At 36.5% G+C, this 27,979-nt stretch overlaps 2 protein-coding genes across 6 annotated transcripts; one reads left to right on the forward strand and one right to left on the reverse strand.

Annotated features, from left to right (window-relative positions):
- Positions 1–2,660: 2,660 nt before the first annotated feature.
- Positions 2,661–15,105, forward strand: LOC131306637 (protein BREVIS RADIX-like). Of its 2 annotated transcripts, none has more exons than XM_058333014.1 (6): positions 2,661–3,114; positions 7,415–7,562; positions 11,755–12,155; positions 12,730–12,859; positions 13,446–13,771; positions 14,584–15,105. In XM_058333014.1, exons 2-6 carry the CDS (start codon positions 7,458–7,460, stop codon positions 14,660–14,662), a joined length of 1,041 nt encoding a protein of 346 aa, XP_058188997.1. In that variant the 5' UTR covers positions 2,661–3,114; positions 7,415–7,457; the 3' UTR covers positions 14,663–15,105. The 2 variants fall into 2 exon arrangements, with proteins under 2 accessions (XP_058188997.1, XP_058188998.1); XM_058333015.1 differs by having other exon boundaries at positions 13,449–13,771.
- Positions 15,106–15,749: 644 nt separating this feature from the next.
- On the reverse strand, positions 15,750–26,680 carry LOC131306638 (cyclin-dependent kinase F-4-like). Of its 4 annotated transcripts, none has more exons than XM_058333018.1 (18): positions 26,452–26,680; positions 23,482–23,726; positions 22,646–23,250; positions 22,491–22,569; positions 22,339–22,407; positions 22,162–22,251; positions 21,933–22,071; positions 20,492–20,594; positions 20,332–20,384; positions 20,176–20,242; positions 19,732–19,840; positions 19,135–19,200; positions 18,868–18,936; positions 18,666–18,729; positions 18,467–18,583; positions 17,608–17,639; positions 17,418–17,499; positions 15,750–16,237 (listed from the first exon to the last, which is right to left on the reverse strand). In XM_058333018.1, the coding sequence occupies exons 3-18, from the start codon at positions 22,687–22,689 to the stop codon at positions 16,029–16,031; spliced, it is 1,392 nt and encodes a 463-aa protein (XP_058189001.1). In that variant the 5' UTR covers positions 22,690–23,250; positions 23,482–23,726; positions 26,452–26,680; the 3' UTR covers positions 15,750–16,028. The 4 variants fall into 4 exon arrangements, with proteins under 4 accessions (XP_058189001.1, XP_058189002.1, XP_058189000.1 ...); XM_058333019.1 differs by having other exon boundaries at positions 18,467–18,580; positions 26,452–26,679; XM_058333017.1 differs by having other exon boundaries at positions 18,467–18,580; positions 22,491–23,250; positions 26,452–26,679.
- Between the last annotated feature and the right edge of the window lie 1,299 nt (positions 26,681–27,979).

A 27,979-nucleotide genomic window follows, 5' to 3' on the forward strand; every position in this document is an offset into this window, starting at 1 on the left:
ATATTTTTTAGAAATTTGGTCTCCAAATTTACTTCTGGGTCTCTAAAAATAGAGACCCTAATATCATTTTGGAGACTAAATCTCTAAAAAATATCACGAGTCCCTTCAAGATTCTCTCATAAAGTGTAAAAAAAAGAATAAATTACAAAATATTTCTTTAATATGTCACATCTATTCTTTATTTTTATGTTTTAGAGCTTAGTTGGAGATGCTTTAAGGAAGTATGCAGAGCAGTGGCATATTGGTTAGAAAGACAAAACACAAACTCCTGATCTATTTGCATTTGGAATCTTTTGTTGAAATATCTTTGGCCTATAGATTCCAATTAGGACTTGTCTGGGGTACTGTACTTTGATTCTTTTCAACTGTTTCTTCAGGGAGATTAGTGGGTCAGATCTTTTTTGTCCCGAAAATCTTTGCGCCTCTGTGTTTGAGAGTTTTTTCAGCCATTGGTATGTTTGGTGTTTTTTTTTTTAATGTTGTAAAACCAACGACTGGAAAATTCCTTGGCAGTCGGCACAGGAATTTTGAGCACAGAGCATCCTGCCTCGAGATTAGTAGTTCAAAACTTCAAAATTAATGGAGTAACATGTTTCTTGATTGGACTATACAATCTCTATATCCTCCTGATGGTTCCCATCAAAATTCGTAATCAAAATCTTTTTTTGACTTGTTTTATTTTTCTTCAACATGAAATTGAGTTATTCCAATTATTTTTTTTATAATTTGTCCCATTTTCAGCATTGGGTTCAAAACTTAATTTATCCTGGGCTAACCTGAGTATTTTTCATATGGTAATTTGAACTTCAAACCACACATTATACGGAGTTGTAGTGCACTACAGTGGAATTTGTCGACGTTTCTTCAACATTATCGAAACCATTCATTTCATAAAGTTCCCATAGCACTTTACATGTTCTAAGTATTAAGATAATCAGACACTTATAGTCACCTGATTTTGAGACAATTTTGTTGAGTAGTTCATTCTCACAATCGCACCGACCGTTCATTTGGTTATTTTCAAAAATATTGACTGATCATATATATGACCACTAATCCCCTATCAAATCTATTTTTTCGTGCAAATAAAGTAGTCGGTGAATTTTTTTAAAACAAAGTTTCATAGCATAATCTAAACTTGAAAGGGTCGTTAGATGTTAGTAGTAGTTTCGGAAGTAACAAAAATACAATCTCAATGTTACGAATATCTTGAAATTTTAGCATTTGAATCTTCCATTAGAAATGCTCTAATTTTAACTATTTTTAAAAAATAATTAGCACATATGTTTAGTACAAATACAGTGATAGCTATCAATAAGCAAAGTAAAAGACACACACACAAAAAAAAAAAAAACGCACACTTACACTTTGTCCAATACACTGTTTACATTTTTGAACATTAACAACAACCCAATGTGCTGTTTGTTGCATTTTTCTAGGGTTATTACTTCATCTATTTTAAATTATTGGTCTTTTATGGAAATTCCAAATAAAGCGACATGCAATAAATGCATTCACACTTATAAAGATATACTTTCTCAGTCCGGATTTAATAGTTTTCTTTTTTGGAGTTCGTGCCATTTTTCAATCGATTCTATCTTCCAATTTATAATGTTTTACGTGATTTCGAAAACATTGAATTATATAACTAATTGAGATCTATCAAACAAGATCCATATTCGATATGAAATTCATTATGGATTTAAAGATATAACCCATTTTTTAGCCGGCTAGAACAGAAATTGAGACAATTAAATCCGGAAGGAAGGAGTATTAATTTCCAACAATGCCGTTATATTGCACCCTTCGAATTAAATCAAAAAGAGTGATTCCTTCAATAAGTTATTGATGTTCGATTGACTTGATTTTTGCAAGGCCATAGTACGCGACGAAATCTTTCAAGTGAACGTTTCGGATAAAATTTTTGGACTTGGAAAGACGTCGTTTTGCCTCAGCAAAGCATGATGCTATCCCTTCCCCGGCCCCAACTCCTTTGCAGGAACAATATCCCCTATTCCCCCGAATAAAGGGGTGTTTCCGATAGTAAAAAAAATTGTAAATTTTTATTTATGGTTGAGAAGTTGTTAAGTGTTTTCAGTTGTGAATAAAAAGTTGATAGGTTTGTAAGTAGAGTTGATGTAGCAAAAAAGATTTCGGTCTTGCTATTGTCAGCTCAATGAGCTGACGATAAGTACACTATAAGACAAGAAAAATATATATTTCTATGTACTTTTTATACCCTTTAATACATATTCATACACTTATTATTGTTAACCCATTAAACTGATTTTTGAATTTTTCTTCAAAAAAATCGAAGAGCTATTAAGGGTTAGATTTGTCCCTATAAATTTTATTTTTTTCCCTGCACGGTATCTGAAGATTTGATGGATCCATTTTTTGTTTGAACGGTTTTTTTTTTTTTTTTTTTTTTGATTTGATTGATCCTGATAAATCAAAATCAATATCAAATCAGCTCCATCGGAGGTAGAAAATCCAACAGAATTACAACACGTGGTCTACTTAACACACCGCGGGAGTAGATTACATTTTTACCCCCGTTCCAACATCACCCGAGACATCCGGGCCCCACATGCCCTAATTCCTCGAGACAATTTTCTTCACATAAATAACCCCAGGTCCCCAACCCCCCCCCCCCCCCACCCTCTTCTTTTCCTTCAACCATCTCTCTCTCTCTCTCTCTCTCTCTCTCTACATATACAATGCTATATACGCATGAGTGCGCATGATATGGTAACGTAAGACCTGGAGCCAAGTATCCAAAATCTTTTCAGTTCTGGGCCCTGCGCTGCCGGAGACTCGCCGGGGTTTTATCCTGTGGAGATTCTGAAGATTGTTCTGCCGTTGTTCTCTCTGCCACTGATTATACACGTTCTCTATAAAGTTGAGCTCAAGGGTGGATATCCTAGCTTCTCATTTCTGCGAAGCTCAATTCAAGGGTTTTCTTTTGGGGGGATTTGACTGATTTTTCTGAAAGATCTAGGGCTTCTTTTTTGGTACTATGTTTGAAGATTGGAAGGATTGACAGAGGCGTGGAAAAGCTAATTTACTGGTTTTTGAAGTTGTTTCGGAGGCAATATACAGGTTGCTCGTAAGGTATGACATCAACTCTCTCTCTCTCTGACACTCTCCCTGTATGTATCTACATAGATACTTTTACAGGGCACATAGCTAGTACTGCATTTGCTGGTCTCTGTTTTTTCGTTTTGGTTTCCTATTGCTCGTTTGGAACATGTTGATTTCAATGCATTTTGCGATTCTATGAATAATCTGTCGTTAAATCGACCAATTTTTCTGCGAGCGTCTAGATTAGTGTAGGTTGGAGTGTCATTTATTTTGTGTTACGTGAATAATCTGTCGTTAGAGTTTTGTTTTGGAGTGTAGGAATCGAAATTTCTTGCTACTAAGATTTTGTCTCGGTGTGTATGTAGAGAGAGAGAGAGAGAGAGAGAGGAGGAATCGAAATTCGAAACAGAGTAGTGATGAGTGGGTTTGGTAACAGTAACAACAGGGACCACCAGTCAGTTTTTATTTCTCGGGACTTTTGTCTCCTTGTCGATTCACCATCCGCTTTCAGCACTCGACAGACACAAGCATTTTCTCGTTTTTCAGAAACATCTTCGATCTCTCTCTCTCTCTCTCTCTCTCTCTCTCTCTCTCTCCACTGGGAGGGGAATACATTTAGCAGAGCTGAGCTTAAATCCCATGGTTCTTTCCCCTGGGTTAAATCCCATGCATCTCTTTCTTCATCAGTTTGTAAAATGCGAGCTTTACTTTCGATCTAAATTCATTTTTAGACCCCCTTCATTTTTTACAACACCTTCACAATATTTCTCCTCCTTTTTTTCCTTCCCCCAAAAAATAAAAAAAATGTTTGTCTCTCATTCAGAGACATGTGGTGCCCTAGGCTTCTCATATCCAAACAATCAAGTGGTGCGCATTAATTAGTCTTGGATAGTATGAGGCACTAATATTTACTGGGTTTATAATTCTTGACCTTCAGTTTGTAAAATTCGGCGTTAGGTTGGGCCTAAATCAATTATCCAAATTTTTTATTTTACAAATATTTCCATGTTTGATAAAGTTGATTTTTTGTGAAGATATACTACTTTGTGAGCCCTACAAGATGAACGGTTCAGATTACTATAAAATATGCACGGTGGGGCCCCCAATTGATAGTTGTGGAAAACCCAAAAACTTGGGTTTTCCACCACAGGTGGATGGAATTTACACTCTTTTCAAAATGATGTATTAGTGCTCATTTGTTGAAACCAATAATGAGTTTTGATCGGGCAGTAGTTACTAATAATAAGTCGAGTTGTGTGTAAATCGGTCCGAACATCTAATTATTAAAAAAAAAAGAAAAAAGAAGAAAGAGTCATCCATATTTTTCACAAATAGTAATTATCATTACAATTGTTTTACTAAAGGAAAATGATTTTGCCATTCCCTTTTTTTTGTTAATGTCACCTTCCTGAAAGTATATTTTTGCATCAAAAATACATTTGTAGGTGAGTAACGTTAAAAAAAAGAAAGTGACAAAATTATTAACCTTGCTAAATAATGGGGGTGTTTGGCAACCTATTTTTTGGCTTTTGATTTTCAGCTTTTTGGCTTTTTGGCTTTTTAGATTATGGGCAGAATGTATTTTGGGTATGATAGGAGTGTTTGGGAGATTTGTATAGAATGTATTTTGAAACTGTAGTAGTGTTTGGTGATGATTGTTGAGAATGAATTATGGGTTGCATTTTTACCATATTGCCCTTTGTCTTCTTATAACAGTCACTTCCGTTTTTTTGTTTAATTTTTTTTAAACTTTATTGTTGAATAGTTTTTATGGGCCGTTTATTGAAGTCTATTATTATTCTAAAGTAATGTTTTGTTTTTGTCTTTTTTTTTGTTTTTTTTTTTTTCAAATCTGCTGTTTGCTTTTGGCCGTTATATTATTGTGTTAACATAATTATTTTTGATACGTAATTTTTTTCATTTTTTTTAATTTAAGAAAGACATTTGGTATTTTTAATTGGTATTTTGGATTTAAAATAATAAGACCAATGTTACAAGTAACACTTTAATTTAATGACAAACACATAACATAAATATAAAACAAATTAAAAAGTACAATCTGAAGCCAAAAAAAAACACACACACACACACAAACCACGCCTACAAGCATAATGGAAAAAAAAACACACGGCGAAAAAAACAAACACACATGTTTAACAACATCACACAACCTCGAAAGTGTCGAGGTGACCTAGCGTATATTGTTTTCCACAATGAAATCCCGCATAGATGCCCTTACAGCGTTCATGTTACGATCATCACGTTGGACCCTTCTTCCATGGTTGCTGTTAGGAAAGTGGATAAGGAAGGAGAGGCAATTTTAGTAAAATGACGGGAGTATTAGGGGTATTTTCGTAATAAAAATTCAGAATCCGAGAATGAGAATCCCAAAAGCTCCTCCAACCCAGATTTTGATTTTTGGCTCCTAAATCCATAATCCGAAAATCCATTCTCCCAAAATCCATTTTCAAAATCTGTCGACAAACACCCATAATCCGAAAATGGGAATCCAAAAATCCAATAATCTACTTGCCAAACACCCTCAAAATGGGGTATTCGGATAACTAATTTGGTCCCACATATTCTACTTTTTAAAATTTTATTTTTAGTCATAAACGATTGTCGTACAGTATTATTTCTGAGTAAAGCGATGGATCATCCGTGATTGGTTCCATTTACACCAGCCCTGAAAAGGACATGCGCATACTCTGCTTCCTTCTCTCTCTATCTCTCTTTATTACTTTCTCTCTCTTTACACGGATACATTTATGGTGAATCGATAATTGAAATATTTCTCGAAGAATGAGGATGGATATGATTCGAACAACAGGAGAGTCGATTATCAACATTCGAGTGTCAGAAAACTTGGGCCAACACGAATCCCATCTTCTCAATTCAATTCAATCAATAATGGGAAGGAAAAGTTCACTCTATTATGGAAGAAGTGGTCTCGAATGAGGCGTCAAGTGTTTGCTTTAACGCCGCAGAGGGGCGGAATCAATAAAGAACGAATTGATGATTCCTTCCCCCCATTAATGCCGTTTCTGCCCTCTGATTCATATCCCCTTTCCCTTTTCCTTTTTGTTTTCTCTCAAAATCCCGGAAAAAAACATGAGAGCATGGATTTTTGTTTGGTCTCCGTCCAGTGTCCACTACGCTCTGTTTTCCCGGGTACCAAACAGGAAGCCTGAATTTTTTATTCGGAACATTTCTCCCGCTGAAGAATGTTGGTGTTGGCTGTCTTCCGTCTCATTGTTGGATTTAATTTAGGAGTATTTGTACTTATACCCCCTATACTATCATCAATCTTGAAGATACAACCCATGTACTTTAAATTTAAGCACTTACATCTCTTATACGTAAAAATATAGGGGGCGTAAGTGCGAATTTCCCTACTTTCACTTCAAAGTACAGGGGTACAAATGCTTAAATTTGAAGTACAAGGGATGCATCTTCAAATCAGTGATAGTACAAGGGGTATAAGTGCAAATTAACCTTTAATTGAATTATCGGTTCTATTTATGTTTGGAATCTCGTCAAAACGCATAGTTGTTGTTTTCAATAGTTGTTAATTGGATACCAACTAATATGTGTGATTGATACACAAAAACAACTCCAGAATTGGTTTTTTTGGCAACTTCAGTTCAACACAATTTGTAACGAAACCAACGAAAATTCAATTCTTGGATGTTTTTGTGATTAGATTACTTATTAATACTTGTTATCCAATTTACATGATATGAAATTATAGTCAAGTATTATGACGTGGTTTACAATATAGAATGGAATTGATTACCGAATTAGGTCTGACAAACAACGGAAAAAAACTTAAGTGTACAGCGTGTAGTTTTCGGCAAAAGCCGCAAAACGACCGACGAACTAATTCCTTCTAATATCTACTGTTGGTTCCATTTGTCAAAACAAAGAGTTTCATGGGAATTCGGATAATCTTTAAAGAAGAAATGTTGTAGAGAGAATGTATTCATAATCATTTTAGTAACGTGTATGAATCTAATGTACACCATAATGATTCCAAATATATTGTTTCAACGTTGTTTATAGATAGTGATTTTCATACTCTTTTTACCTTCCGAGCTCCTATTTTTGTTTTCATTCACATAAAATTATCATTTTACTCTTTCATTAGTTCACTTTTTTACATATCAAAGGATAACGTAGTAAAAATTCACATGAATTAAAACGAAAAGAGGGGTGTTAATAGTAAAAAGAAAAGTGTGCAAAAATCAATTCCTTTGTTTTTTTATTTTTAAAGAAGAAATCATGGTCGGATGCGGGTATTTTAATTGTTCAATTTTGTCTCTTTGCGCAGATTTAAAAAAAAGAAAGGAAAAAAAATAAAAATAAAGGAGGAAATGCTGACGTGTATAACGTGTTCGAAACAAAGGGTGGAGGAGGAGAATGAAGGGGCGCGTGGGACGCCAAGTACAAAAGAAGCCGCCAAAAGCCTGACGGCGCAGGTTCCAATCCTATATTACTTTTATCAGTATTATTGAAGAAAATTGATTTTAACACTCTAAAAATTGATGGAAGAGCTTTAAAATGTTGTCATTTTGTGTATTAATACAATTCAGTTTTGGAGCTTTTTCATTAATTTTTGAAGTGCCAAAATTACAATCCTTATTCAACCATAAACACTTACACATACTCACATTTTTTAGTGGGAAATGATATTGGCACTCCAAAAATTGATGCAGGCACTCCAAAAAACAAAGGAAAGTAACTTTGGAGTTACACTGATTTTGGAGTGTCTGCATCAATTTTTGGAGTGCCAATATCATTTCCCTTTTTAGTGGGTCCACACACATTAGAGGTATAATATGTATGGACCCCAATACGAATGTGAATGAGTTTGTTTAAGTGTTCGTAGTTATAGAATGATTGATACTTTTATACTCCTTAACTACTTAGGCCCCGTTCCAGAAACCTTTTTAAAAAATAAGCAACTTATTTCACATTTTTAAATTCAAAAATAATGTAAATAAAAAATAATTTTTTAATTTTTTTTTGCACCGTATTAAAGATCTTGATGAGATCTATTAAACAAGATCTATATTAGTAGAAAAATTATTTGCGTATACACATTATTTTTGAGCTTGAAATTGTCTTCTTAAAAAATAAGTACTTATTTTACGTTCCGGAACGGGGCCGTAATTTTTTCCCCTGCTATGGGTACACCATTTGGTGTACACCGCTTTTTATTGCACCAACTTAGGGTCCACACAAAATACTGGATGTGCTCAACTTTTTAAAACATTTTTGTAAAAAATTAAGTCCGACGGATATCAGTAAATTCTTGATCGATTCTACGCCCAATTTCCTATTAGCAAATCGAGTGTATAATCGATCAAGCATTTATTGATATTCGATAGAGCTAATTTTTTACAAAAATACTTAAAATAACATTTTAAAAATTGAGCAACTCTGATTGTTTGTTTTGTGCGGTGTATCCATAGTTTTATTGTTCCTTGTTAGTGTAAAGAAACAAAAATACTTGCTCAAAAGGGCTTGTCACGAGCCCCCACGTCAATAAAGAAAGGAGAGTCCTACTGGGCTTTTACACGGTGGGGACCTTGGGGGCCCAAATTTTCCACTCGGCTTTTATATTGTGGGGATTTAGGGGCCCACTTCTCTGGGTAACCAATCTTCGTTAATCCACTAAACTCTATCGAATAACCGGGACAGTCGGTCCAACAGTAATTGTGTAGCTGCACTTAGTTGCAGTGACTAGTGAGATTATGGTTTCAGAAATAGGAAGCGATACTTTTGTTGATGGGTTGGAAAAGGATTTTTCATTTTTTATTTGCAAACATCACACTTTATTTATATCTGTCTTCAAAAGTTACAAGCCTAGGAGCTTTGAGAGAACCCATCCTAGACAGATATTGCCAAACCTCCTCATGACCTACAGGTTTCAATAAGTGTTGGAAAGGGATTTGAGTAGTAGCATAACATTACTCTTTATGTATGAGGAAAAGTAAAGAAAACTGAACTCTACTGAATGCTGCTTTTGTGTGAGACCCGCTTCGATAATCCGAATCGGTAATTGAAACCCTTTGGACCCGCATGATAATCTTAATCGGTTATGCTATATATTGAGTTGTCAATAAGGCAAGAAGAATACAAAAAAAAAAAAAAAAAAATTCCGATGCACTTTTTATAATTTTTCAAGATACGGTACGTTATCAATGGCTTGAATCATCGATGTGACTTCGATTATAGTATCTGTCATGGGTTTCCTAATTAATTTGGCCTAGGTACTAGTACAACACTTTTGAATCAACATCTTGCTCCGTTATAGAAACGTCCAAGGAGTAAAAAAAGGATTAGGGATAGAGACACACAAATGATGCCAACAAAAATCCAAGAGAACGTTTTCAACGTTATGATCAGCGAATACGATAGATGTTTTAAATTTTAATTCGAAAATACGGGGCAACAGATTAGTATGTATATCTGTAGACTGTGCAGACAAGTATTCTGTGCAATAATTCATTTTATCATAATAGGTGATGAGGGTCATGAAACTTACGTTACTGTCAATTAAGGTCTGTTTGAAAGCAAGTTGGGTAATGACAAAACTTGGCAGTTTTGTCTACCCAACTGATAGTGTTTTTGTTTTTCATGCGACCATTTCCATAAATAATGGGTAAATGCTGCACCAACTTCCCCACCACCCTCTTCAGTTATCAATATGAAATACTCCCAAGTTAGGCAAATAGTATCTGAATCTCATCTTTTCTCAAGACATAATCATTCTTTTAACCATCTTAAGTCAAGCTTTTTGCTAATTGGTGGAAAGGAAGTGAGAAAGGTGATGTGACAAGGTTCTTCCTATGATATCAACTCCAACTAACTAGTGGCTATCATATATATAAATAGTGTTTGGGTTGTAATAGTGGGAGTTCTGGGAAAAGAGAAGACAAGATATTGAGGAATGACACACCCTGTCCTTGCTTGTGACCCACCATGGAATATTTATCTACCAATTTTATATGTGAGTGACAGACGGAACAAAATTGTCCAAAAAAGGAGAAGAAAGTTTCAGCATAACATGCCCAGGGGAGTGAATTCATGACAAGACAATCGAGGGTATGAAGGATGTTTACATCATTGAATTTGTGCCAAAGTTTCATGTACCAAGTCAACCATTTCTAGGTAGTTATTAAACAGAAAGTTGCTCGGTAAGGAGGTAACAACCGTTCTCACAATTTTCAGATCCGATGGAGGTTTTCTGTGGAGAAATCTACTTCAATGTTTTCTGAAAGATTGAAAGCAAATAGCAAAAGAGAAGGTTCCAAATGACAGGTAGAAAAGTTGGAGCCTGGGGAGGAGGGGATATTTCGTATAATGGATATGTATCCCTTTCTCTCGCAACACAGGAGAGGGGATGTCCCCACAGCATTGTGAGAGGCGGGGAATATACACCAGTTACATAAAAAGACATGTAGCCAATCGTGGAAAATGATTACACATAAAACCTTCTCTACATAAATGATAACTCCAGTCATTAAGCCACTTGTTTACGTAGTCAGGCCTAGTTCAACCCTTAGACAGGTGAAATGCTTGCTTTACAGGTTGTTTGGCGCCAAATGGCTAATTTTTTTTTGTCCTTATTCAAATTTTTTTCGCATTTGTTGGTTTTCCGTGATTTTTTTGTGGTATTGCTTCGTCATGAGAGGAATCTAAAAAGTAAAAAATTACAATCGCAACCCAATTTTTTTTTAATAAAGACCAAAAAATTGGCTTATTGACTTATTTTTGTCTTTATTAAAAAAAAAATTTGGGGTTCGATCGTAATTTTTAACTTTTTAGATTCCTTTCGTTATTAAGAAGCAATAATCCTCAAAAAAATTCAAAAAATTAACAAATACGAAAAAAATTTGAATAAGGAAAAAAAAGAAAAATAAAAGCCATTTGGTTTATTAGTCCAAACATTAGTAGTATCTTTTTCCCCCAACTATACAGGAACAAACAATTTCTCCAACTGTCTACTCTAATCAAAGCTTTGCTCACCAACCAATTACGTTACAGCAATGAACAACGATGACTAACAAGAATGGTTTTTTTTTTTTTTGTAAACAGGATTGACAAAAATGGTTAATAACTGCTTGTTGAGCATTTGGCAAACTATTAACATTTGGGAAACTCATTTATATTGGCATTAGTAAGTTGAAATTTGCAAATCCTACTATCTATCTTTAGTAAACGTTTGAGCTTACTCCTAGCTCTTCTGATGCATCCTGGTTAGCGCAAATAACATTTTTGATTGACAAATAACAGTACACATAGGGAGGTTTGCTGTTCCAATTGCTAATATAAACTTCTTGAACCCGGTGCAAGCATACTAAATCCTGACTCCCTTATCCTGTTTAATTTCTTTTTCTTCAGATTCTTTCTTTCTTCTTATTACCCTCTATCAATGCACTAGCAATTTACACAAATGTATCTTTTTTTATAGTATGCCAAGTTAATGAAACTAGCCAGATTAACTGTTGAAAGTTTACAGAAGGCTTTTGTTGTTCTAGTCTATACTTGAAATAATTTTTTATATATCCCTTTGTTTTAATACAACCCGTTGTGATGGTCAACTAATGGTAGACCCCATAATACTCTGATGTTAAGTTAGAATTTGCCTCAACCAATTTGCAGATCAAGGACATGGCATTGAAAATGTCAGTTGCCTATAGACAATGCAAGCCATGTACAGGTTCCAGTACCTACAAGAGAGGACAGCGACCTTTCCCAGACTTTGATACCATTTCGGAAGGGCTTCCATACCCGTTCATGCAACCAGGAAGCTCGAGTTCAACACCCGCATGGGATTTTACTGCCAAAGGTCATCCAAATGGTGGATCAGCTTCAAGATTCAGGGCATTTGGTGGGGACCGGACCCCTGGAGCATTAGGATATATCTCTGCCCAATCTGGTGAAGTGGTGCTTGAGGATGAGGACGAGCCCAAGGAATGGATGGCACAGGTGGAGCCTGGTGTTCAAATTACCTTTGTGTCTCTTCCACATGGTGGGAATGATCTAAGGAGAATCCGCTTCAGGTATATTACTCCCCTATTCTGATAGACATTAGGCAAGTTTCCTATAGTAGTTAAAGCACCATAACTGGCTCTGAATATCTTCTTTGCACTTCTTAGAATTAGAAGCCTCACAAATAGACCTTGACTAACATGACTTAAGATTTTGAAGGCGCTATATCTTCAGTGGCCTTAAGTTGTCTTACAGTGAATAAATAGAAAATCAATATGTTGGTTGGCATCATCGTCCTGGAATTACTTTTGGGAGGCCTCAGATTGGTCTTAACTTTCATAAACTGAGTTCTTCTGTATTTGATGGAGGGGTTACAAGTTTGAAGGATTCAAGTTGAAGAGTTGCCAAGCCTGATAGTTGTAGCTTATACTGGTTGGTTAATTTGGCTGGAAATCTGTCAACGCCTAGATCTGCCCACAGACACAGATGAATAAAAGATATCCTCGTCGAAAGATGCCTGGATAGAGATACTAAACGAACTATTGAACTTTTGGACACCAAGTTGCTGACAGTTATCTTTAAGTCTTAGTTTGCCTTTGTTTTAAGATTCAACACTGACGTTGCTTGAATTTGTACGTTTTGAAGCCGGGAGATGTTTAATAAATGGCAAGCTCAACGGTGGTGGGGTGAAAACTACGATCGAATCATGGAGCTTTATAATGTTCAGAGATTCAATCAGCAAGCTCTTCATACTCCCCCAAGATCTGAGGATGAGGTAAACCACCTCAAACTTTATTTTCATGGCATGTTTATTAGGTATTGATTTATTTCACTGGTTTCTGCTTTTGCTACAAAAAAATGTACAATTTGTCCCGAATGACAACTTAGTCCACTATATGATTATTTTACTGAAATCAGAAACATAGCAGGTTGTGGGAAACTAAAGGTATTTATCTACTATTTTAGGAGGCTATATAGTCTTTAGTTTATGACATACAGAAATAGCTTAGCACTAGGCCACTTAGCTCAATATTGTCTAAACCCCATCAAAAAATTCATTCTTACCAAAGGCCCCAGTTATCCAGCGACCTAATAAAATAGGTGTCATTTTAGTTTTCAGACCGAGCCCTCAAAATATCTTTGGCATCTAATGATGACATCTCTCTGTATATCTATATCACCCAACCAATTCAGCTGAAAGAGGTACTACAAAAAAAAAGTTAAAAAATCATTTGACCATATGGTACATCTCAATCCTCAACTGTAAAAACCGGCACAATCTTAGTGAGTACTATCTATCTCCATCTTCAAATGAACTGATGCAGAACTCCAATAGCTTACAAAGAATATACTCTCTGCAGCAGAGAGATTCTTCTTACTCAAGACAAGAATACCCCACGACTCCATCACTAAACAAAGAATGGACGCCAAGAAACTACAATAAACCTTCTGGCAGTAACGGGTATTTCCCACCTGAGCCTTCAGATCAAGGTGGGGGCCACCACTACAATCCTGGATCAATCGATGCGTCACGGACAACAACATCTTCCAGAGACGAGGCTTCAGTTTCCATTAGCAATGCTAGTGACATTGAGTCAGAGTGGGTTGAGCAAGATGAGCCCGGAGTTTACATTACCATCAGACAACTAGCTGATGGAACTAGGGAGTTGCGGCGTGTCAGATTCAGGTAAGGAACAGATCTCTTAGTTTCTAATGTTTTCTTCAGTTTTTTTCTATACAGTGGCCAGTTTATAGTTCTAGAAAAAATTTCCAAACTTGATTAGTACATTTTTTCCTTAAAGATTTCAGATTGTGCTGATTTGACAAGCCGAGAAAATTGAATATTGAAAATTTGAAATAAGTTATTTTGCTTTCTAACTCATCAACCTTTTCAAATACGAGTTTTTTGCATGTATTTCAGCAATAATGATTTCAAACTCTCGATGCGGTTTGGTCACACCTACATTTTCTAGTCCCTCTTCATTTTCTCATTAGTTTGTTGAGGTAGTGACTGAGTTCCCTGAGGTTTTTGTGCTTCGGAATCAATTTAAAGCAAGATGGAGCATCTCCTTTTTTTGTGTGTGGGTACCACAACTAACCCTTAGACCGACCTCTCCTTCTAGCACCATACACCTTGACCACTGCCACACCAGCTTTATCAACAGAGTTTTTGCATCCATTACATGTCTGATCTATTCTTAGGGTTGCAACAAATCAAAATGGCTAATCGCTTGGACAAAACAACTTGACGCACTAGGCTGAAGTTCCAATACTGCTAATGTTGCGAAGATACGGATAACAATTTTCTGTTGTTTCTTCTTTGATAAGCCTAGTGACGATTGATCTGATTTTCAAGCATATCCTGAGTGTTCCTTGTTCATTAGATACGATCCCTAACACAAGGAGTGTAAGCAATTGTATTGCAACCTTAATGCTTCCTATCCGCAAGTGATAATGGTCGTCTTTCTTTTTCTTTTTCTTTTTTCCTTCTCTTTGCAGCCGCGAAAGGTTTGGAGAGATGAATGCAAAAACATGGTGGGAAGAAAATAGGGAGAGAATACAAGCACAATATCTTTAGGAATTTGCAAGTCTTGTTTTATGCAGTTAGAGCTACCCTTTCTCTGATAATGGAAATATTTTGCATTTTGCTGCTCACTGTTCAGCATATGATGTGGAATCTAGCCACTAAATCCGAGTCACCAGTTGGGGATGGAAATATGCTCTAATTTTATCTAGAGATCATCTACAGCATTTGTGATGAATGAATACGACGGACGGACAAATACGACGGACGGACAAACCGATGGTATAGTTTCTAGAGGTGTTTTTTTGTTCTTTGGTTTTAGGAAAAGAAAGTATCTAATCTGTACTTTTTGGCCTTTGTGGTTTCTCACATATCATACCTAAATCTTGTAATATTCTTCCTTGTCTTTGCTTCTCTTGTGAAGAATTTGTGTTTCGGATGCGGAGCTTCTTTGGATTATTTCTCGTAATTTACATGTCCAGAGACTCTCTCTCTCTCTCTCACACACACACACACACACACACACACACAGAGGCACATTCTCTTTTTTGGTATTGGCAGAAAATGGACCATTGTACCATGGTATTCTGGTTAAAACACTCGAATAGATCCTTTTCACTCTCTCTCTCTCTCTCTCAGGCGCACACATGCGCATTCATTTTTCCGTTGCTGGCAGAAAATGGTCTAGTGTATTTTGGATTTCTAGTTGCAACACTTCAACAGATGTCCCAGGAAGCTGTGTATGTACAATGGCTGCATCTGCAAAAGCTATTCCCGTCAATTGATTAAGACAAAAGCCAATATCACAAGTCATAACCGCATAAGCGGCACAACTAGTTTAAATAAATTGCACGACAAATGTTCCCCAATCATTGGACTTTCTATTTCCATTTGACCCTTCATCTTAAAGACTGAATCAATCAGTCCAACAAAATGAACAGTTATGTATACCATCGGGTTAGCCCCAATTAGCCCACACCACGGTGCTGCCCCGGTCCCAACCGAAAGAGTCTGTAAGCAGTTAACGTTCTTCCGTGGAAGCAAAGCCATCCTTAGGACATGGGATAAGGTATAGTTTGTCATCCATCTAAAAGCACCAGAAGCAGTCCAAATATTATAAGCATCAAAATCAAAGGCGCAATTTTTAGACAAAAGAGGATTCAATCGAAACACTCTAAGAAATTCCCATAGCAATGACAATAAAAGCATCTCATAAGAGGTCTTGCCTTCAACTTATTTTCTGGAAGGTAAAACGGAACTTCAAAACAGTAGTCCCACGCATAAAGTGGACTTATTTGTAACTGGCATTGAAACAAAGTTCATGTTCACCAGGCCACCACACAAGAAATATCTATAAGCAGAGGACCTATTTATTGAACAGTTTGACCACATCTACTTTAAGGCAGAGCAGAGACAGTCTTCATCCCACAACTTTCCTGGTGAATGTTCTTCTGGCATGAAACTCTTCAGAGGCAGCCATGCTAGGTTGGCCGGCGTGCCATCCCCCCGCCTTCATTGGTGCTGGAAATGACTGCCTTGCAGGCACTCCACCAGAAGCAAGATTCATATTTGCCAGCTTCTCAGCTGTCACCGAAACTCCAAATGCAGTCTTGCCATTGCAAATGGAAGCTGCCAAGAATGTAATTTATAACCAAAGTGTAAGATATGAAATTATGACTATAGTTAATAAACAAAATGCTAAAAAGGTTTCGGATTCACAAATTCAACCCAATGGGCATGTGTCAATTGTAATCTTGATTTTTTTCCCTTTGGGTCGAGCGCTATACAATAATACCAAAGCAAAGCCGAAAGGCATCAAAGAGGGCAGGGCTAGAGACCCAAATCAATTTCTGTGCACATTACCATCCTTCCTTTGATTACAAAAACTACTACACACGAGAGCAAAAAATTATAGGATATTCTACATGCAAAAGGGCTCCTCCTTACGCTAGATTTGAGAATTGTTAGGGAACTGAACATATATAAGGCAGGCAGTACTGTACTTTTTACGGAGACGTAACTATAGAAACTATCAAACTGGGGTATATGGATAAGCATCAACATCTAGGGGGGCACGGACCTCCCAGTCCCTTCATCTTCCCCCGGGCTCAACTCTTATGTGCCTCACATCTGTTACAAAATACAATCCCCATCCATGGAGAGAGTACAAAAATACCATGCAAGAAGTACTTGTTACTCCCTCTGTCCCTTTTTAAGTGTCTTGCTTCGTAACTCCAATTTATTAAAAAGGCATCATACCTTTCACATCAACTTTTTCCTCCACTTTCCCTACTTACCCATCATCATTATACTTTTATTCACTAACTTTTTAAAATGAAATTTACTTTTAGGGACAAAATAGACAATGCACCAACTTTTACCCACTAACTTTACAAAATAGACACTAAGGGATAGCCCAAAACGGAATATTGGACTCTAAATAAGGGACGGAGGGAGTACTTTTTTGTCTCTCTTCTCTCCTTTCTTCCTCGAACTACTTCTTCCACCCTTTTTCTCCTTCTTCTTCCTTTCTTTTACTTAGTGTCCCTTTGACGGTAGGGATACTACTAGTTTGGGATAAGGTCAAACAATAACATCCAAATATGCACCACACAATACATAAATGAAAATTTGCGTTGTTCGATGACCAAAACCAACAACTACTCCAGCATCAAGAAAGCAAAACATATGAGCATCTTATGACAAACTTGTGAGACAAAAAAGGACAGACTAAGGAAGATGGGATTACAGTTATTGGAAACTGCATCAAACAAATAAAATCTTAAGAGGTTAGTTAACAAACACTTACATGGACTGTTTCTTGCAGGTGGTCGGTATCTTGGTTGTTGATTGGCAGCAATCTTAGAAAATCTATGGTTCTTTATTTCATCCTAAGCACCACGGAGAAAGGGGGAAAATAAAAAGAAAGAGAAACAATAGATAAAAAATCAATGAAGTGCAAGCATCCTTAGTTTACATGAAGAATTTATGCCCCTTACCTGGTTATTCATCTCCAATTTGCGTTGCACCCCTGTAACAACCATTAAAAATAATTATGATCCCAAGAATAACCAAGTTCGCGAATTTATGAGTGTATAATCCAAAACAGTGGTGCTATGGAGACTGAAAAATCTACTTCATGCTCGATACAGAAGTAGGTCCCACTGTTGCGAGTATGGAGTAGATTTTTGGTAATCAGTATATACTTATTTGGCAAACGTAACTTTTCTCAATCCAATAACATCTGCCAATAGGGCACAGCTTAAATTGTTTTCTGAACTGAAACAAAAGAAATGAGAGAAAGAAGAAGACATGGGAATCCATGATGAAAGCAGCACTTGCCCATTAGTTCTCAATTACTCACTAGTATTCTGATTCTAAATTACAACTCTTGAACTCCTTTTTCCAGACAACAGATTGAAGTTCTTACTTTCTCCAGTCCCTTAGCAGTACACCAATCATTCTAGTCCTAGGTATCAATCATATGCAGAATACAGATCACATGATAAGAAGGAAGATAGCAACTACACATGGTCCACATGAACAAGAAGAGGCACTTTATTTTTTTCCTTTTTAAAGATTTTCATAAGTATCTCCGAGTCGCAATCGATAACGTTCATGATTACAGCCTAATATCACAAGCAGGCTAGCAGCAACAACGATTCAGATTCACCGGCCCAGTGCAAAGGCAAGAACTAAGAAAATTTGAAATGGATCCTCTCAGTAGAGAATGCATCTATCATTACAAAATGAAACAAAAATTTCATAGAACCTGAAGTTACTTGCATCTGAAAAAAAAGTTACTTATGAGATAGCACAACTATATTCTGACTATCTGAATTATCACTGGTATATCACCTGTTGTAAGATACTCGTGAGATTTGGCAGGTGAAAATTCGCTTGCTCGCTTTGAAATAGACAGGGTCCCAGAATATCCCTTGACAGACTTCTGCTCTAACATGCTCCTTGTTCCTGCTGCACGATATGAAAGAAATTAGGGTCCACCAATCGTTCGTCCATCATTTAAGGAACACAAATTAGAATGAGCAAATCTAACCGGATGGAGGAGTTCTAGATACAGCTGTTTTCAAGCGAAGTGAAGGCGGAACATACAAGCAACCCTGCCAAATCGAAGAATGCAAATATTTACAATTTCACCAAAGGAACAACAAAATAAGTGAAGTAGCAAAACTACTCGCTTCCATTCAGCACAATTGATATAGTAAATATAATGTAAAAGAAGGAAAAAGATATGCCACCTGGAAGAACGAATGCTGAAGTGCCTTTGTGGCTGTTAGCCTTTTGCAAGGATCCCATGAACAAAGTGTCTAGACAGTGACAAAGAAACAGGGAAATACCCATTAGTATTACATGATAAGATGATGGTTAACAAAAAAAAATCTTCATAAACCAACTAAAGTTCTTTAAAGAGCCAATGGTTTTTCCACTTCAGAAAAGCATATTTTCCATGAAAATATGGGAGGAGGAATGACAAGTAGAAAGTTAGAAAATTACTAAACACTTACTGTAATAAGATCGATCGCGTCCTTGCTGGCAGATGGTATCAATACAGAAAGATGGACACCAGTTACCTGTCAAATAAAACATCATCTTTTAACCCCTCGGCCATATTTTGCTTAAATTATGAAACTAAAAAAAACAATTATATGCAAAATCTTCTATTGGGATGACATTGAAAGTGAACAAATATAGAAGGATCTACTCAAGCAGCAAAATAATAAACTGTTACACAAGTACAACCACGTAAGAATCCTCACTTCTATAGATTGGCCCACAGAAGGAACATATGCAAAGATACAAGCAATCACAAAAATGACTCACAAAAATGACTAACATTTTCTTTTCATGGCTCTCAAATAACACATTTCCCAAGAAAAGCAGCAAAGAAATCTGAAAACCATGATCTAAACCCATACCAACGAAATGAACGTAAACCACATATTCTTGGCATTGATACAAAGGCTCAAGTATTTCACCACACTCTCTCTTTACAAACTATGACGTACACTGAAAGAAATCTAACATTCATATAAACTAGTGCTTCAAAACACGCGCATGGATAGAAGAGAGTTTAAGATGGATGATAACCAAGACCGACTGACCTGTGGAAACTGGTAGTTAATAGCACTAGCAAGTTTAATTCCTTCCGCCCACTCTGTCTCAGTTGGGGTGCCTATTATGCTGCATATTTTGTAGATCTCATCTGCTTCACTGCAACAAGTGTTAGAACAAGAAGCTTAATCGAAAACACAAGCAGGAAGAAGGAGACAGGGAGGAGGACGAACGGAAAGGAGTTGTGTGTGGGGGGGTGGCCGATGGGGACTCTAGACAGGAGATTCAGTTTATATTGAATGCATATAAACAAACGTCATAAAGTTCTATTGGAAGCATCAGTTAAGTCTTTAGTCATCCATATTAATAACAAATCACGCCTAGATTCACCGCCAAAGAGAGATGTAAAGGGATCCCATAACTCCACTAACTGTGGTATTAAAACTCAAGTATCAATCAATTGCAAGTGATTAAAGAAAACATTAAATACGCACTTTGAGCCAGGAAAAAGGGGACGGAGTGTAAACAGTTCAGCCATGATTGCACCCATCGCCCACATATCTGGTTGAAGGAAGGAATAAAACCAACATCAAAGTTAGGTCACAGTCATTTAGATGTTTCTAAGCAAGCTTTCTTTTCATCTGACTCACCAATTGCAGAATTATACATTGGAGACTGAAGCAGGACTTCAGGGGCACGATACCTGTGAAGTCCATAGTTTAGCTTCAAATAGCCACACATAACAGGAGTACGTATCCAAGACCTAGCATATCGAAATGGGAGACAAAAAGTGGGTAAACAACCACATACCAGCGTGTTGAGACATATTCTGTATATGGCGGTTGAGAACTTATCTCGCGAGCAAGACCAAAATCAGCAACTTTTATTACATCTTTTGAAACCAGCAAGTTCTCTGCATGATGAGCAGGTGTTTTTTCTTTTAAATAAGAAAAACAAAAGAAACTTCGAACATAAACCACAGATACACATGAATATTGAATAGGAAGAAATTCGCAAGGAGCGTTGTGAGCCAGCTTATAGGGTGGGGGTGTATGAAGCACAAGGAGCATCTGAACATATATTACCAAACCAAAACCCCAAAACAAAAATGTATTATCTAGTACGAGCGCACTACACAAACATGAACTCACTTAGAAGTTAGAAGCAAAACCATACATCTAAAGATGACCTTCATCGTAGCAACAAGCATGTGTTCATCAATTCCATCGGAGAAGTGTATAGATTTAGAGCGAGAAAAAAGAAGGGGGGTGGTCACCCTCAAAAGAGTGCGCGCAATAGCTCAAAAACCAAATAACAAGCTTCTAATACAAAACGAGCAGTTGATATCTTTATTCTGGAATATGACCAGAGTTATCCTTCTTCATGATTGGTTACGCAACAATTACCAGGGGCAAAGAAGGATGACATTTTCTTTGTCTTGCTTGGGCAGAAAACAATTCTAGAGAGAAGGAATGTAAAGCAGCTGAGGAGGTAGTGCTTGAAAAAGAATAAGGTACAAGCATCAGTAGCAAGAGTGTGTCCAAGCGCCAGATCATTTTACAGATAAATCTCAGGATATTGAGATGAGTGTCAACACGCCTTCAATAATTATTGGTATCGTATTTGATGTAGTATTCATAGAATGTCTTGGAAATCAATTACAAATGTACATGTAATCAAATGACGTGAAGGAAAAATATGGAATATCAGATTGTCATCCACGCAAAATGTGAGAAATATTCTTCTAGCCAATGTGAGCTTTTTCTTCAGCTATCATAAAATTAGATCATCTACGTGAATGAACTGGGTAAAAGTTAAGTGTCAGGTGTGCGTACTTGTATACATTTAAGGACTCATCTTAAAAAATATTTCCAATAACCACTTCACTTCCCTTCATTCGCACACAATTTTGGAGGGATGGTAAAAAAAATGGGGGCCCCATCTTCGCTCATAATCCTTCTATAAACTCCAAAGCATGACAGATATTTACCTATTTTCTTGATATCCTTCACCCCCACCCCAAAAATAAAACAACCAAAACCAAAAAGAAAGAAAAAATCAATTGAAATGGTGTTAGAAAGAAATGATAGTATAGGATGTACAGACTGACTGAAAATCTACGCGAGGGAATAATCAATCACGTTCCAGAATTTATATCTACTAGTTCAACGTTTCTAGTTCTTGCCCATCAACTAGCACTGTAGTCCAAGAAAATGAACCAGATACAACATTACAACGTCGTCACAGATACCTGGCTTTAGGTCACGATGGAAATATCCTTGCTGATGCATGTATGCAAGCCCCTGAAACACTTGGAAACACCAATTTCTGATTTCAGCTTCCGAGAAAAGCTTTCCCCTATCTTTGATAAGATGATATAGGTTGCATTCCTGGAACAGGAAAGTATGAGAATTTCACAAGATCAGTTCTGAGTAATCAAATATCGAGGAGATTGACGGGATAAGAGGAAGGCCTCGTACCATGTATTCAAACACAAAATACAAGATATCATGTTCCCTAATGACTTCCTTCAGCTTCACAATATTAGGATGGTTCATTTTTCGCAATGACTGCCAAGAAAACAATCACAATCACAAGGAATCACAGAAACAGAGAATAAAGCCAAATGACAGGGGTTAAAACCATAATTACACTACCTTAACTTCTCTCAAATTTATGCATTCCTCCCACGAATAATATTTTCTCTTCATTTTCTTTATTGCAACCTGTTAAAAAAAATGATTAATTTGAGGATTGTAATCAAGACCTTACTAACTTCATCTTTTAGGTCAATAAGAAACCAACTTACAATTTCACCAGTCTGCTTATTTATGGCTCGCCAGACACTTCCGAACGTCCCATCACCAACTTCTTTGATTATATTATACCTGTACCACCGAGAACTGTTGTAGTGATTCCACTTAATATATATATTACCAAACAAGATTTGCATAAACAACGCACCTCTCCATTCTCTTTATTTCAACACCCCAGGATGCTTTATTCATTCAACAAAATACCGGCACATAGTGGAAATCTATGATTTCAATCTTCAGTGGATCACTTGTGACAAAAACAACAAAATATAAACTAACTGCCAGGCCGATCTAGCCAAGTCCACTATCAATATTCTGTTGCACCATCTGCGAGCAAAGAACCAAAATATTTGTGATGGGTAGGCTTCACCATTTTATTAATATAATGTACCAGAAAAAGGGCTCCGAGACAACAGTATGGCATGTATAGAAGGGAAGATCGGGTGGTGAGAAACATCTTGTCACCAATCCAAGAGCTGACCAAGCCAGAATATTGCTTTAGTAAATAGATCGGATCCTTCCCTCAGTACTGCATTACCCGTATCCCAACTTGATAACAGCTAACTCATCAATACTACGTAAGAGCTCTTTCAGATCTTAAGTTACGGATGCTGTCATCAATCTACTTTGTAGCCATCAGGAGGAAGTACAGAAATGTAGCTACTAACTCAAAACTCTGCACAAATTTGGTGCAACAGGCTTCTATTGAAAACTACATAACCAAACATCATCTTTTGTTTGCAGACTCCTAACCTGTGATCCATAAAAAGGAAAAAAGAAACAAAGACAAAGGTTAGGGCCATCTCGCAAAAATCATAGACAAACAAATCAACTGCATACGGAGGAAACGACACATAACTAAACCAAAATCGTCATGAACGGTTTTCCTAAGGATCGGGACAAGAAGGCTAATTTAAGCAAGAAATTATGAGAAAATGCCAACATATTCTATCTTTATTGCGAATACGTGAATATGGAGCTTACTTGTAGATGCGCACTAAAGATCCAACGCCTATCTCAGAAAAATTTTGCAGTAGGACTCCTGAAGTGTTCATTCAAGACAAGCTGCCCAAAGGAAACAATAATGGAATCTCCAAGAACAAAACACCTCCAGTCTTGCACTTGCTGGAATGTGCAAACCCGAAACTTGTAGCAATCTGCCCAAAGGCACACTTTCTCCATGATTTAATACAGAAAATAAAGACCTTGAAATCGAAGTCCAATGCAACCTGACAGCAGAGATAAAGAATACAAGTTCACCCATCAAAAACACTATTCTAGAAGGTTAAGCTGTTCCAATCATGATAAGCAGTACAACTTAACGGAGCTCTTTAGTTAAAACATCAAATTCTTCTAATGCTGAATACCCGAACAATATAATCCCAGATTCCCAGTTTCACTCTCAACAATAGTAAACGCAACTTCTAAAAGCTAAAGCGAAGACAATCTCTTCTGCAGATATTATAGCAAAAACAAAATAGTATAAACAATCTTATTCCAATACTGAGACCAATATGATATGATACAAAGACAATTTAATTTGTAGAAATCTATCAGCATTATGAACAATTTTGCACAGCCATCCTCTCAACAAAGTCTATAACATTTTTGTAGACATGAATCACTCCCTTTCTTCTCTCATCACATGCACACAAAGTTCATTCAGAATTATTAGCTTCCGTTTTTTTTTTCCGGGTGGATCAAAGAAAAAAAAATATAAACCTACAAACGCAGGCAAAATTTCTTTTTTTTTTTTTTTGAGTCACAGACTCACAGTGGAAATTTCAAGTGAGGAAAGTGATTATTTTCAGGTCTCATGGTGATCGAGATGTCACTAAGCTTTACTCTGGAATACATAATATGCAGTTATGCACGCACAAATTTAAAATCTTGTAGGCTTTAATGCTTTTGTTTTTCAGTTCAAAGACTAAAGATGACATATAAGTTCCATTATTTTCGTGACTGACTGATGATGCTGTTAGATCAAATCCGTAGGGCATAAGATTTTTGGGAACCGGAAAAAATCAAGGCTTCAGACTTGGGGAACAAGAAGCTGTTGTTTTCCTCTAGCTTCTCAGTGCTATGCATCACCAAAACAAAACTCCATCAGATCTGACCAACACTGAATTACTGCTAGCTAACATCACGAATTTGCTTCAATAAAACGGGTAACGAACTCTGTTCGACAAAATAGGTTAACCAATTATTAAGTGATGTATTCTAACGGTTAAAAAAACCTAGTAGACTAGCAACAACAGAGATTACTACTATCCCCCGTGCACTTCGAGACACTCAAATAGATCTTTCAAGCCCATCAAGCACATAAGGCATAGCCTTTCAAATCCATCATGATAATGCTCCCAAGCTTAATCTCAAAATTCATATGCAAGCCATCAAATCTCAATTTGAGCTATTTTAGCAGATAATGATATCCAATCCGCTATTCTGAATCAATGTGAATCCAACTGGAGTCTTCGGTGATGTTTATTGCATTTTCTTCTTTATTTACTTTGCAATGTTGTGTTGCAGTACTTTTGTAATCACAAAATAATATGTTGAGGCTCTTATGCTTTGAAGGTTGTTGGAGATGGGTTTGAGGCCTGAGATTTGTACACATGTTCGAGCTTCGTGAGGGTGTGCATTGTTGGGGGATTTGAGTATTGGAGGTTCGATTCATAGATACTTAATAGATGCTGATACGGGAATAAATATTTTTGAAGCTTAAGTGGATATGTACGTTTACACCAAGGTTGCATAGATGGATAGAGCTTGCAATGTCCTTGACGAAATGCTGGAGAAGGATATAGTTTCTTGGAGCGACACAATTCAAGGCAAGGGCAGCTGTAGCAGGGTTTTAGGTGGATCGTTATTCAAGAAATGCACTAAAAGTATACAATTTTTTTTTTAAATACAATTTGATTGCTCAAACACTGTCTGCACTAGATCATTCATACAAAGCCAATGTGAATGAAAACTCACTTAAATTTGTTAGTAATTAGATCATTTAACTCAACAAAACAAAACAAACTAGGCCCAATAAGTTTTCAATCATAACAAATACTTATCTTTATTTCACGGAGTGTTTTGTATACAAAAAAAGAGAGTACATTTTTGTCACCGTTAAGCTAAAATCCTGCAACCGCCCCAGATTCAAGGTTATATATCAAATGAGCTCCCGATAAGAAGCCCTCAGAATCACCTCCACGCCAATATGATGCATGTCAAATAATAGTGAGCTGTCAAGATAGCAGTGACGAATTGTACAACGGTGGTCATTCTTGGGAAAGGGGTAGTATGGCATAACCCCCTTGTTCCCATCTTATAGGATAGTTTTAATTCCATCTTTGTAAAGCTAACTCTGGTTATTTTTTATTTGGCTACACTCGCATTGGCCCCCAAAAGTACGATCCATTGATTCGTCCCTCGGACATGTTACCAAAAAATATGAAGATTGAGATATTGTTCTACCAAACTTCCAGCTAATGGATTCAACAGTTGTTTGAACTGGTAGTAAAACATATATAAGAGCCGCATCCCGAATATTGGAATACAAATTACGAATCACTTCGACACAGCTTGAAATTTAAGGAACACCAAATATCAATAGATTACAACAAAACTTAAAAATGAACCAAACCCTAGATTCCTATTTAACATGAAATCCACACAGAAGATCACGGAATCCCAAACATCAAGCAGCCTAAAATAACACCAAAATCCAAGATTTCGAATTCACCGGGCAAACCCCCTAACCCAAGATCTCATCAAATTAATTCAAAATCAAACATAACTCTGAAACACTATTAATTCGCTTATTGGATCCGATTCGTATCCAAAACAAGCCAATAATAAACACCTTCGCACCAATAAATACGCACATACATCTAAATCCATCCGCATGCGCACACATGCATATATATATATATATAACAGATGGGGGGAGATCAAGCGTACCTGTGGTTTTACCGGCAAAGGTCGACTCCAGAGCGCCTCTCTCTCTTGTCTCTCTCTCTCTCTCTCTCTCTCTCTCTACAAATCTCCACAGAAACCAAATATCTTGACGGGAAACATAATCATATGCGCGCGCTCTCTCTCTCTCTCTCTCTCTCTCTCTCTCTCTGATATGAATGAATGATGGGAGATGGGGGATGTGACAGAATGAGCAACGAGCAAATGATATTCGGGCTGGGCTGCGATACGGTGCGTCGGTGTTATATCTATGAATAGGGCTGGTATCGGGTACACTCGGAGCTGTTATTTGAAGAAGTTACGACGCTTTACGTCAGGCAGTTGATGGGCCGGTTATTCCCTCAACGGTCCAAAATCAATCAAGTATGGCGAGCGGCAGATAATCTCGGGCGACACCCTACCAATTTCTTGTAAATTTCTTCTAAAATGCTGCTGCTGCTGCTACTACTACTAGTTTTTTTATTATCTAAAAAAAAATACCGAAATTAAATATGTGTCGCCTAACATTATTTTGAATAATTCAACGCTCAATCAATCAAGAGTTTTGGAAAAGTTAATGTCATTTTTATTAATAATTTGATCGAATATATATATTATACTAGCTCCATTAGTTTTTGTAGCATATTTTTACAACTTACGTTGGCAAAAGTAAATGATTTTTTTTCAATATTAGTTCACCCAACCTCGAAATCCTGCATTTGTCCATCGCTTTAAATATTGTATTGTGTGCAGAAATTCTAAATTCTAAAATATGAAATTTTTAAAAGAAAATGAGTTTAAATAATATTTTTATTTCTCGAGGGAGTAGTTTTCATGTCTTTTTCAAAAATACACTCTATAAAATTAAATTGTCCGTATGTGAAAGAGAAAAGTTTATTATGGTCTAATGAATGAAGGGACATGTTTTTATTTTCAAACAATGACAAAAAGGTTCTCCATTTAAAACAAAATTTGCATGCAAAGTTTGGAAATCGAGTTATTGAACCCACAAATGCCTATATGAATTGTACTGTAGTTAATTAGCTTTCCTAATGTGTCCCTTTGGAGACGGAGGCTATGATAATTATAGAGGGATACTCAGTCGGTTCCCAATGATTCGTCTCATTGGATCTTCATGTTTATATTCGGACAAAAAAAAACATATTCTCGTGAATATGTTTTTAATTTTTTTACGATGTAAAATTATTTTGAATGTTCTTCATGAATGCGCATTATTTTATATGAATGTCGACATGAGTATCTAAGAAAACCAATAATTGGTGACATAGAGATTAATTCATAAAATAAAAAATCACACTGTATTTTTAATGCGCATTCACGTGATAGTCATACTATTTCAACCCAAAATGCACATCAAGTCTTGGCCTATAACGCCAAAATTACTATTTTCGAATATAACGCTTGTTAATTTTGTATACGAAAGTGTAAAAAAAAATAGATTTTTTAAATATTGGTGAAAGGGTCCAAAAATTTTTTAATTTTTTTTAGTAACTAGGGTCCAAAAAGTTGTTTC

Source organism: Rhododendron vialii, chromosome 11a, assembly GCF_030253575.1.
Source record: "Rhododendron vialii isolate Sample 1 chromosome 11a, ASM3025357v1".
In the NCBI taxonomy this organism is placed as follows: domain Eukaryota; kingdom Viridiplantae; phylum Streptophyta; class Magnoliopsida; order Ericales; family Ericaceae; genus Rhododendron; species Rhododendron vialii.